Source organism: Notothenia rossii (genome assembly GCF_949606895.1).
Source record: "Notothenia rossii genome assembly, chromosome: 4".
Lineage (NCBI taxonomy): Eukaryota > Metazoa > Chordata > Actinopteri > Perciformes > Nototheniidae > Notothenia > Notothenia rossii.
In genome coordinates, this window is record NC_136902.1 from 70,453,126 (window position 1) to 70,465,418 (window position 12,293).

The 12,293-nt window shown below is 41.2% G+C and overlaps 1 protein-coding gene across 4 annotated transcripts in view; it reads left to right on the plus strand.

Moving 5' to 3' along the window:
- Nucleotides 1-12,293, plus strand: part of LOC307035404 (protocadherin-16-like) — a 77,382-nt gene that overhangs the window by 46,473 nt on the left and 18,616 nt on the right. The window contains exons 1-2 of one of the 4 annotated variants that reach the window (XM_079674645.1): nucleotides 11,767-11,835; nucleotides 12,051-12,239. In XM_079674645.1, the coding sequence (XP_079530771.1) occupies nucleotides 12,114-12,239 (126 nt within the window). In that variant the 5' untranslated portion in view covers nucleotides 11,767-11,835; nucleotides 12,051-12,113. The other 3 variants (XM_079674646.1, XM_079674647.1, XM_079674644.1) reach the window with 3 other exon arrangements.

Genomic DNA, 12,293 nt, shown 5'->3' on the forward strand with positions numbered 1-12,293 from the left:
GTGTATTGATGACGGAACACCAGTATCTCTAGCCATCTCCATGTGACGGAGATGGAGTTTTATGTGAACAACAGCTGTTGTTTGTTGTTGGCAAGGAACTGTTTAGAAGTGTGTGTGTGTGTGTGTGTGTGTGTGTGTGTGTGTGTGTGTGTGTGTGTGTGTGTGTGTGTGTGTGTGTGTGTGTGTGTGTGTGTGTGTGTGTGTGTGTGTGTGTGTGTGTGTGTGTGTGTGTGTGTGTGTGTGTGTGTGTGTGTGTGTGTGTGTACACTCATTTGTCTATCTGCACACAATCCTCTGTTGTTGACTCGCAATTATGTGACTTGGTGAAACAAAAGAAAGAGATCCAAACAGACACTCAGCTCTTCGGACCGCCTCCGTTGCCAGAGTGTGTTTTGAGTCCAACCCACGTCTGAACCAGGGATGACTTCTTCAGGACTTACAGTTAAACAGACTTTACTGCAGAAACCACGTGCATGCCAGAACCCTGCCTGGGCAGTCTTCATTTGTTTGCAATGTTTATCAGTCAGTGACAGGGTGTGTTTATGTGTATGGTTCCAGTAGGCCTTCATGACCTCGTTGCCCTGACCCACCCCCAGCCCCCCTCTTCTCTGCCTCGCCTCAAAAGCAACATTAGAGTTAGTTCTCCTCTCTCAGCACGGATTACCTTACTCCAAGAGTGGTACTGTGAAGATGTGGCTCTTTCAGGTTGGTTGGTACCACCAGTCAGCTAACAGTATGCTAGAATGTTTACATGGATGAGATTAGAGAGGCCATCACTATAACAGAAAACTTATAAGGACATATATATCAATATCATAAATAACATTACAAATATGCTAAGTGTTAGTAACAAGACATTTTCGGACTGGGATGTTGCGCTCTTATAATAAAGCCACTGACCATTGAATGATATAAACATGCTATTATCAGTTAATTAACTTTGTAAATAAATAGCATTTTATTTTACAAACCAGATCAAGTCATGGAAGTTTTTAGACTCCAGGGCTGACTGATTTGTTCGCTAAGTAAACATCAAATGAAAAGCTGGTGCCACATGCCGGCAACATTATGGTCCAGTTAAATTGTCTTGAAGCCACATCACAGCAGGAGCATCTGTCAACTTCATCATTCACCACTGCCTGGAGCTAAGACCCTGTGTATTGATGTGAACTGTCACATAGTGGAGCCCCTACCTAATGCATCTAGAGAACATGTAAGCACTGTGCTGATGATTTATTGATCTATTTATGTTTTCACACAGAACTAAGTGGCTTTGTCAAGCTCTCTCAAGCACTAACTTTTTCTGTGTAACACTATCACTGAAAACATGTAAGACATACAGCATGTGCAAACACCCTTTCTATGAGACAAATGACCTGATATAAATGAAATAATGCAATTTAGAAACCTTTATTGTGCATTTTGAAATTCCTAATTGCTTCAAATATAGAACATCTTCCTGTTCCTGTGATCCTCCTATGAGACTGGACAGGTCTAGACACAACATAAGCATCTACACAGTGACACAATACTTTCCAAACTTATTTTAATTACTGTTTTCCAGCAAGCTAAAATGTAATTGCAATGGCATTACAAAAGTCAATAAACATGTCATCCATACAGGGTGACTTCTAAATGTCTACTATGAAATCAACAACCAAAAATGTCAGTGTTTTATGGAAACTGCCTCTTGTGCAATGCCTTTCCCATTTCCTTATTTCTGCGAAGTGAAGGCAGTTGAGAGATTACGTTTTGGTATTTCATTAAAACCCCATAATGCTCTTGCATAGAGTAAGAGCTGCAGACTGGAGGCCATGCCCCACCACAGGTCTGGCTCCCTCTACTGCATTTTAAACTTTACCAATCCCTCCCTGTCTTGATCTAACTGCTGAAATCAGTTGTGGGGGGCAATACATATACATAATGCAATACATAATGCACACAAAGTGAATTCTGCTTGTATATTTGTGTTTACATGTCTGTAGCCACGTCCATAAGTGTTGCAGAATCAGCATCTGTAAGTGATTCTGAGAGTTCGTTCCGCAAATGTAATAGAAAAATGATTTAATCAAAATGCAGTATGATAAGCCAAACTATCAACACAGTCAAGATAATTCAAGTCAAGATATCTCCAGTGTGTTATTCATTATTACCGATTGTATGCACTGCTTTGAGTTGACCACCGAAAGATAAATTTAGCATGTGGTTGCATGGTACTTGCTTTAGATGTGTCTACTGGGGAATATGAATCCATGTCACAGATGAAGAGTTTACCACCTCCTAGATACCTTTTGGGCAGATAAGATTCCACTAGTGCTGTATTAAGGAATGCAATTTTATTTGTAGCCAGCTGTGATCACACATTTACTGAAAGGCTGCTTGATCACAGGAATGTAGCAGCTTGTACTGTACACCTGGCTCACACAGAGAAAAGAGGAAGAACTCCAGCGTTGAATCACTCCATAGACCTCATCAAACGGGCTTGTGGATCTCTTGGAATCAGGGTCCAATCTGGCTCTTAAACTGCATCTGCGCTGTGTTTGTGCATGCCATGCTCAGTAGGCCTTCTCCCACCCACTGCAGGCAGCTGTAGCATTAGCCTAGCCCACGTCGGTGCTCCTGCACCCACAGACGCTGTGTATGGTTCATATTGGCTCCCCTCCCACCTACCCAGACCCTGGGATGCAGCGCCTGGCCTGCCTCAGCAGACCAGAGATCAGCACTGCTATTGGATGGTTGTGAAAGGGATGACAAGCTGACACGCAGCCGAGGACCTGCTCCACGGGTGTCAGAAGCAGGGGTCACTTCCCTTGGCGGATGTCTCGTGAGAGTGGATCCACTCATCGAACTTCTAGCATCAATTCACCTCCCACACTGGCCACATCCCGGAGGCTTTTATGCTTTTAACTTGCCTGACTGTCTTCTTTGTGGTGGTTTGGGTTTGTTGAATTACTTCAGAGGTATTCTGACCCTCAACTTTGTGTGCTGATGTAGAATGAAGTGGGAGTTAATCATCACGGCTAGGGGTGAAGTCATATTTGAAAATGCTGCATTTGTAAAGCCCTTTCTTACATTACTGTGTTATAAATGAGGATTTATTTGAACAATCCCCCCTGGAAAAAGGGTGAAGTGTTTGTTTTCTAATCCATCTAAAATTCTCTATTTACAAGCCAGCTATCTGCAAACAATTGTTCATCCATTAGAAACACTAAACCTAGGTTAAAGGCTGGCTCTTACAACCCACTTGTTTGTTTTAAATAATACACATGTTGTTTTGATATTGTCATTTAAAATGATTATTCTTCAATACAAAGAGCTCAATGCAATTTTCCGTATATTTTCTTTCCATTGGATAATCAGTGGTCAGCATGCATACGAAAACAGGGGCAGGGTTGTTTCTACCATTTGACCTTTGGAAAATAAACAGGCTAATGTTTTTAGCAGGAGCCTCTCAGACGGGTTACTGAGCTGCCTCATTCCAGGTGGCCAAGGGTTAACGCCACACAAACCACTACATCCATACACTTTTTTGTCATGTTTATTTTTATAGCCAAAGTAGAACTTTCGGTGAGGATCCCCCTTGATATTGTGCACAAGTGGTGGCAAATGCTGCACATAATGGTAGAGTCCTCCCCAGCTGTGAGCCCACACCAACGTCAACAACATGTCTCTCAGGACCCCCTGCTAACATTTTTACCCATGTGCTTTTCAAATATATTTTCTTTTTTTTCCCTTCTTCAGGACATTTTTAATAAAAGCTACTGATTAAATCCTACACATTGGGATCATGGCTTATATCAAACATTGCCTGGGTTAGTAGGACACCAGAGGGCTGTTTAAAAACACTGTTAACTTGTTTTTAAGGTGTAAAAGTCACATTCCTTCCTGATGACCCCGGATTTGCCTGTAGACACACAGTAGTACCCTACAAATAATCTTTTTATGGGGAAAATACATCTGTGTTTCTACTTCTATTCCTTGCCCTAAGTGGCACTTTTGTCATATTTGCAATGATTTGTTTTTTATTATTGACCTGCATGAATCATTTAAAAGCTGAAAAAGTAGATTTGCCTCTCTGGTCTTGAATAAAGCTTCACTCCATTCTGCTCTACGTAGTGCTACCTTTTTTTCCTTAGCTGCACAATATCTCTCCTCTGCTCATTTCGCCTTTTCTGGAACCCTCCTTAAAAGGTTTGATGCTAATCACCTCCAGATGCAAGGTATAGATGAAAGACAGATGCTTCATTTTTAAAGGAAAGTCTAATGAAAGTAAAAAAGTAGGCAGGCCACCTTACTTCCAACAACTGAAGTCTGTAGCAGCAACTCTTAAATTGCAAAAACTACAAAGAGTGCCTGCATATATTTTAAGTATTGTGAGACTTCAAAAATGTGTGGTAGACCCCAACAGGTTCAGAAACATCTAGAGGCCTTTTTGAACTCTACTTTAAAGTGAAGAGGCATATTTATTTCTGAACACATTTCTTATTTGTTAGATTCTGTCTTTCTTACGCAAAAAATAGAGCCACTGACAGGCAGCCTGTTTACTGGGTGTTCATTTGGGGAAAAGTATGATAATGAATGCCAAGCTGCGACTTTATTAGAATTGCATAACAAAACACCATCTTTAAAAATGCAACGTTATTCATTCAGCTTTATGTTTGTAAATGGCATGTTCTTTCACATGTAATTCATCAGCAGATTGACCTTCTAGCCGTTTCGCTCACAGAACTCTGTCACTATGTTTGGACTCACTTTTTCCAGCAGTGTAGTAGTTATGGTGAGGGATGTTTGAGAGGAAAGGAAAGAGACAGAAACCCTATCCTGTCCCGTGTCTGCACTCTAGCATCGAGTGTGATTATATCCCTGTCTGCTATATCCCCTCCCCTCTGTTCCTCTGCCAGATACGTGGACATTACACCGCTCTAACCTTCTGTCCTCCACATTTTTGTCGGTGCACTACACAGAGGAAGATGAAGAGCTGCAGTTCATAGACCTATTGTTGATTTAGAAATCAATACTTCTTTGTCTCCTCATGTCAGAAAGTAGTTTCTTTTATATCCTGAGCTAAGACAATCCCGTTGGAAGAAACTAGGCCAGTACGAACTGCTGGGCCATAAGCTTGGCAAATGTTGCTTTGCTGTTCAGAAGTAACAAAAAAGTTGTTATTTTTCTTCAGCCAACCGAATTACGTCAAGACCATATCATTCTGGAAATGTACTTTAAAATATTATCTGTTTTCATGTTTATCCTTCAGCACATGTGTCATGGAATTCATTAGTGTTCGTTTACAGCTGTACTCTGGTCAAATCATTAGCCCTGCCAGGACAGTTGGAATTCATTTCCAATGTGAAATGACAGTTCTGGGTGATATGATTTGGCAACCGGCACATAACTGTTTATCTTTAGAGAAATCAGTTTGATTAAGATTGTTACTGACCTCGACAGTTATATGGTGTTTCACAGGGATACCCCAATACAGCAGATGTATTTTAATGGACATCTGGACCCAGAAAGGACTTGACAAATCTGGAATGGATTGTTCATGTGAAGTCATGCTGGGATACTGAAGGAGTGAATTTGAATTGCTGATAATGAAAGCAACTTTGCATAGCTGTTTGGTCTCTAATTATTAGGAATATGTTGATGTGCCAATGCCTGTGTAATGTTGTGGAGGGTTTTACAACAGAAATTATGCAAAGGATAATTGAGAGCTGATGTTACATTTTCATTCAAAGTCAGTCATGCTTGAATTTATGTATTTGGAGTGTTTCCTATGAATAGCTTTTTATTTTCCATGCCATACACAAAGTTATTCTCCCTAGCTGGCTTTTTGTCTTGCACTTCCTTTAATTCAACAGTTTTTTCTGACTCTAACACATGATCAGATGTCTGAGAAACTCTTGGCTGGATTTTGATTAAATTCCGCTTGCAGATCAATGGTCACTAGAGTAGAGGGTGAATTTTAATTTGATGACCCCCTGACCCTTCCTGCGGCAACACCATCAAGTAAACTTTTCAATTTGTAGAACTGGATATTTAAAAATTCTAACAGAGTGCCATGCAAAGCTCCAAAAAAAGGTTAAAGCAATCTCAGGACCAGTTGTATTGTTTCCCCTCACAGCCAAAAACAGCACAGAGCATATGCATAGTCTGTCAGACAGGTAATAGTGTCTTAGGAAGACCACTGTATCAGCTTTGGCTTTCTCTATCTATATAGACCTGCCTGTAGACATACAGAATCTATACATAAGCTAGGATGATTCTTGAACGCCCTTCATTCTCTTTGAGCTCAGACGTCTGTTGACATTTTATTAATTTTATCACACTTTATACAATGGCAGCAAGACATCACAGCCACAGTTTGGTACAATTTAATGTCAGCATGACCTTACACATGTCTTAAACTATGCAGTGAAGATTACAGCTTTCTGTCTCCTTAGTAACCACGGAAACCTTTCACATATGGTTGGTCGTACTCCAGACAAACCTGTCTATGTGGTTAATGTTTAGAGTTTAGATATATTAGTCAACAGTGTGTGGGCTTCTTCCTTCCACCGGGCCCGGTGCGGTCTCTGTCTAGGTCTTTAGTGTGGTGGCCGACATGTCAAAATGTCTCTAACCTGCCTATCTGCTACTTCAATGTGTAGTGAAAGAGTCCTTTAGGAAGTCTCTTCCTCACTCTCCTCATCTCTGCTGTCCTCAGAAGTGATGCCAGGACAATAGAGAGAGAGGAGTGTACACGGCTTCACACCAGCTGTGACTTCCCAAAGTAACTCTCAGTCCAGATTTCTGCAATGTGCCCACTCTTTTGATTTCTTTGAGCCTACGCTTTCCTCTTTGCCTTCAGTGTCTTTTAATGATCTCCATGACACTCCATCAATCAGTCACACGCTGCATTGAATTGCTCTTGTGGGAGTCCTAATATTACAGACTTTATTGGCCATGTCTGTGAAACTCTCAGTAGAATTATGTTTGATATTGATTATTATGCATAAGTTAATGAATATCTGCCAAATCTTACTTTTTTGACTTGTCTTTAAAGAAGAAATGCATGTCTTTTTTATTTTTATGTGTGAAATTCATAATTTGAAAAATTATTGATTCGAAAATAATATTCTACAGTACAAGTAAGTCTGGGTCTCTGTGTTTCATTCAAGCTCGGCTCTGTGTGTGTGTGTGGAACGAGCCATTTTGTGTGCGAGAGAGAGAGAGCGCGCACCGTACCGGAGACTGTTGTTGTTAGCATCTGGTGCTAGCTAGCTACGCTAACGGATATAAGGAGCTTTTTCAACAACAAGGTGGAGGGAGAACTCTCGCCTGTCAGACTGAGGGGCTCAGATAACCTCAGCTCAGTGAGGTAAAGGATTCTCTCAGTGTTTAGATTACCCACTGAGATTAGTTATCTCAGTGGGTTTAATGTAAACAATTATTTCCGAGGCACACGTTTACTGTATATGATCATTATAGGTATACAAAAATAAGAGAATAAATGAAAAACAGTTATGAAATACTATGACAGTAAAACAAGAATACAGTTTAAAAGGGGAGTGATTTGTAAAATATCCATAAAGAAAAAGTAAATCTGTTTGCAGTTCTGTTTCATATGGGTGTTGAGTGATGTATCCATAGATCTCTTCATTTTGCTCTTAAAGTGCACCAGATTGATTCTTTTAACTTCAATATTTTAAAAACAAATTCCGGACCCCCCCTCGAGGATGTTAGGTCCACTCCCCACCTATAAAAATAGCACTTTACCCCTGCTTACACCTATATGCCGTGAGCTGATTATCGAGCCTTCATTGTAACAGTCGCGGGTACACTGTGTATTTGCGTGGGGAGTGTTGCAGTACAAAATTCAACTGTAGCGACCGGTACATTAATGGGAAAGCCTAAATGTTTGAGCACCCTCTATGAAACGTTAAGATACCCCAAAGCACCCCCAAAATAAAATCTCTGGCGCCGCCACTGAGCCTGCAGCCCCGTTTTGAAGAAATGTGCAGTACAAAACAGGCTCATTGCAGCCACTAATACTGTGATAAGACACACTTTGCCAAATATCAGCATTTTCTTTCTTTTCATATTTTTGTACAGATTGTAAAGTGGCAAAGTATTATAAGTTATTGTTCTAGCAAAGGGATTGCACAATTGTATTATGTATTTATTTGTTTGAGCACACAGATTTATGGAGCATTGTTTTATTATCACTGTTCTAGCAAAGTGATTTTTGGATTTTTTTTAAAGGAATGCTCACGTTCATATGGATGTATTTTAATAAATGTTAACTTGGCCCATTACGTGAGTATTTGTGTTGGGGGAGGGGTCCGACTTTTTTTTTTTTCTCCAAAGGGGGGCCTGGCAGAAAAAGTTTGAGAACCACTGGGCTAGAGTCACGGTAGCCACTGCTGCATACTTATCTGGGCTTAGTTTGTTTAAAAAGAGCTCCGAGTGAATACAAAGAAGATCTTGGTATAATCAGAGTGCAGAATGAAAATGGTCTCGCTCACTTGCTCTGCAGGCATCACAAGCTTGTAATGAGCATTGATTTTATCCCCAGTGTTTGTACACCGGTGTCTTTGCTTATGCATCTAAGGTACACTCAACGAATGCGTGCAAGCAGAGTTTGACTGATGTGTGCGATAATTTCCCAGTTGGCAAACATTTACATGCACGCTCCGTCATTTGTGGCCTATTTGGATTGGCAGAGGTGCAGTCGTGATTGGCTGGTTTCACTAAGGACTACGTGAGACAGATTTGTTTGACTGGGCACTCCAAAATACGGGAAGCATGATTAAAAACGACATCCCCTTCATTTCACCCCTTGTTGGCTTCAATGGTTTCGGCTCTACATCATTCATTTACTCACAGGTTTTTACTCTAGCTCTTTCCACCGTGGAGCTTTTTTACATGGCTGCAGAATAAAGATGGATAGAGGAGCAGTGGGTTTGGGAAAATAAGGTCACGCTGAGATACGTCTGGTAATATCCACCAAAGTAAAATAACTAAAAAGCCACATCATTCTAATAGTTTGGGGAAATTCAACTCTAAAAATAGAACTCACCCAAACCCTGGGCTTGTTTTCCTGCAGGCCTGGCTCTCTCTCAGACCAGGAAGCGAGGACATGGGCCAGAACACGGTGAAGCATCCAAAAGCCTCAGGATCATTATTCCATTTGAACATTTTATACATAAACATTCAAAGGCATGTTTTCTCCTGCGAATCCTGTTCTCTTGATTGGACAGTCTCCTCTGGAAGGCTCCTGGAATCTGATGGGAGAACCACAAGTACCCCAGTTATCTTTGGATCCCCCCAGCTTGTTTTACTAAGGACTCGGCCAAACGTTGCCTTTCCCCTGCTGATAAGACAGCTCCCATCATGCCTCACTCACACACACAGAGTGTTGGGAGAATACTGCTGGCTGCTTCTGATGATCTAAGATTACTCCTGCTTTTGAACTTTTAATCCAATAGAAATAGAGACTTTGCGTAATACCTAGAAAGAGTGAAAAGTCAGTGGGAAACAGAAAGAGAGGCCCTGTGTATGCGTGGTTGGTCCAAAGTTGAGAGAGTTATTATTATCTCTGCTGTAGGGAGGATAATTCCTACTACATCTCAAATAACTTTCTTGGTTATGAATATTTCCTTTTCCTTAATGTACACTAGACGTAGAGAAGGTAGTTATCCTTGTGATTTATTATTTTCTGTGACGCCAGAGGCTGTATGTTGTTAAGGTCTTCTCCGTCTCTCAAGGTTCATGGTTTGAGGTTTGGCTAATTGTCCTGCTCATTTTTTCATTTGCATATGACCTCATATGTCATTTTATATGTGTGGCTGAATAATTATAAACTCCTACTAGACAGACAAGTCTCTGTGTTCCAGCAAGATGACACTGATATGCTGCTATTAACTTAGAAATAAGAGTGGAACAGAAATTGCAATCTCTGCAGATTTCAAAATAGACTAATTTGCTTCAGGCATTTACTTACAGTGGTTAGAATGTATGCAAATGTGATTGTGTGGTTATTTATATTCCCCTGTTCCCCCACAAAAAGCCATACACTTAACTCAAAGAACATACTGTATTACTCTCAGGTTTTTAAACCATATATCCTCACCACTTTGCGCAGAACTGGAGCGCTGGGAGAAGGGTAATTATCAAAGCTCCAGATCCTCCTCATGCTAATTAATTTCATGGCATACCCATCACTCAATCCTCCCTTCTGAATTTGTTTTGAACAGAAAGCTCAGTAACTCGGCAGCCCACACTGTGCCACTGGACCTTGCTCAAGTTTTAACTTTTAAAACTGACTGAGAACCCTCATTTCAACTGTGTGTTAAGTTTAAACACACTAGTTCATTCTCCTGTGTATCATTATAGTTTTATAGAGTGAAAAGAGCTCCATCTCTCACCCCACAAAAAGTATTTTTCCTTTTTTTTTTTTTTCTCTTTCTTTCTTTTTGGTATCATAAATATAAATGTGGGCTTTTTACATGTGATTTTTTTTATGAACTGTATGTGGGTGTACTTTGTAAAAAAAAAGTTTTGGTCTAAAATCGAAAGCTACTTGGAGTTTGCTGAAATACCTCGTACATTCATTGCCTGCCACAAATGAGCCAGTCACAAGGGGGGAAATATTTTCCTACAATCCTGTTTGGAAATGTTTGCAGCATATCTGCTGGCTTTTGAATGTTTCTTTTCTAAGACCCATGGTATTACTACAGTGTTCCAGCTGACACTCATCACACAACTGTGAAGAAAACAAGCATATCGAGCTGTGGGATTGTTATAAATAACTTGTCCCCCTGCAAAATGATAAAATATTACAGTAAGCTGCAGCCTATGTGCGCTAAAAGATGGAGTAGCTTTCTTGTATTGCTCTTGGTTTCCCCTTTCCTCATGTGGTTTATTATTCTTCTCTTTGGCTTGCGTCTCTGCCAGCTTTACAACTCCCTCACTCCTACACACTACTCGCCCTCTGTTAGGAGTTGCAGTCAGAGTGTGGGGCATGCTCTGTGAGTCCCCCGCCTGCCATCTGCTCAGGAAAGAGATGGAGCCTGAATTACGGCTGCCAAACCTTCATCGCCTTGAATGAATGATTTCCATCTACTCACACTCAATGCCATTTAAAAAGACATCTCAGCTTTTGATGATAAGCATGGTTTGCCTTCTTTTTCTTGGCAATGTTCCTGATGAATACTCCTTTTTATGCAGAGAAGACTCCCCGCCACTGAGTGTTGGAGCCCCTCCACATGAATTTAGCTTTCTTCTTCCAATTATTGTTTCCTTAGAAAGATCTATTTATAAATGAAGGAAGAAAAGAGAATTCTAATCAACTTGTGAAGTTTAACCCTACTTTAATATCCTGCAAACTGCCATCCAGAGCCAACACTTGCAAACAATTACACTTCTGGTCCCTAGGGACATGATCTGATTGGTTTATTTGCTTTGCGCTGTCTTGGGAGATCCTGTAAGTGAGTCGGCTCCCCGGCTGATGGCTTGTGAGCTGCTTTAATAGCTCCACCGGTTCCAGCCCTATGTAGTTGTGCGGCATTATTAAAACCAGACCGCAAGTGGGACATTACATTAGGGTAAAATGTGAGGCATTGAAGCATACTGTGCGGTACTCCAATGTTACCCAGCCGTCCCTGTCACTGCCCTCTACAGACAGACGCCACTCCCGAAGCAGGCAGTTCTCCTGCTGGCAGCCATCCCAGACTGCAGAAGTCATCCTCCTTCATTCCCACATAGCCCCTTTCTGCCAAAGAGCATGTTTGGCTCACGCTCAGGCTCAGATAAACAACAAAGACCAGATCCAAAGATGCTTTCAAAAGGCACCTGGTATGGGGCTCTTGTTTCAGTTTGTAGATTACCACCACTCTTACATCCCTCTAATAGTATTTATATCTGATCTGCGGCAGCTTTAGGGTAGCATTATTAATGAGTACGGAAACTGCTGAGTTTATCCTGTAGGATATTCATCTTACAACTTAATGCATTTAAAGTTAAGGCATATTTTGAAATGTTTAACCAATAGCATGTTTTCTTCTCTCTAGGTGACGGCGACCGATGCAGACGGCGGCTCTTTTGGATCCATCACCTACTCCCTCGGCTCCGGCATGAACAGCGCCGCTCCCTCTCAGTTCACCATTGGCAAGGAGACTGGCCAGATCTGCACTAGTGCTGCACTCGACAGAGATCAAGGGCCGGCCAGCTACGACTTTGCTGTTACTGCAGTGGATGGGGTGAGCTTTTTTTTAAAATCACGCTTAATATGAATCCATTGAGCCACGAAGTAA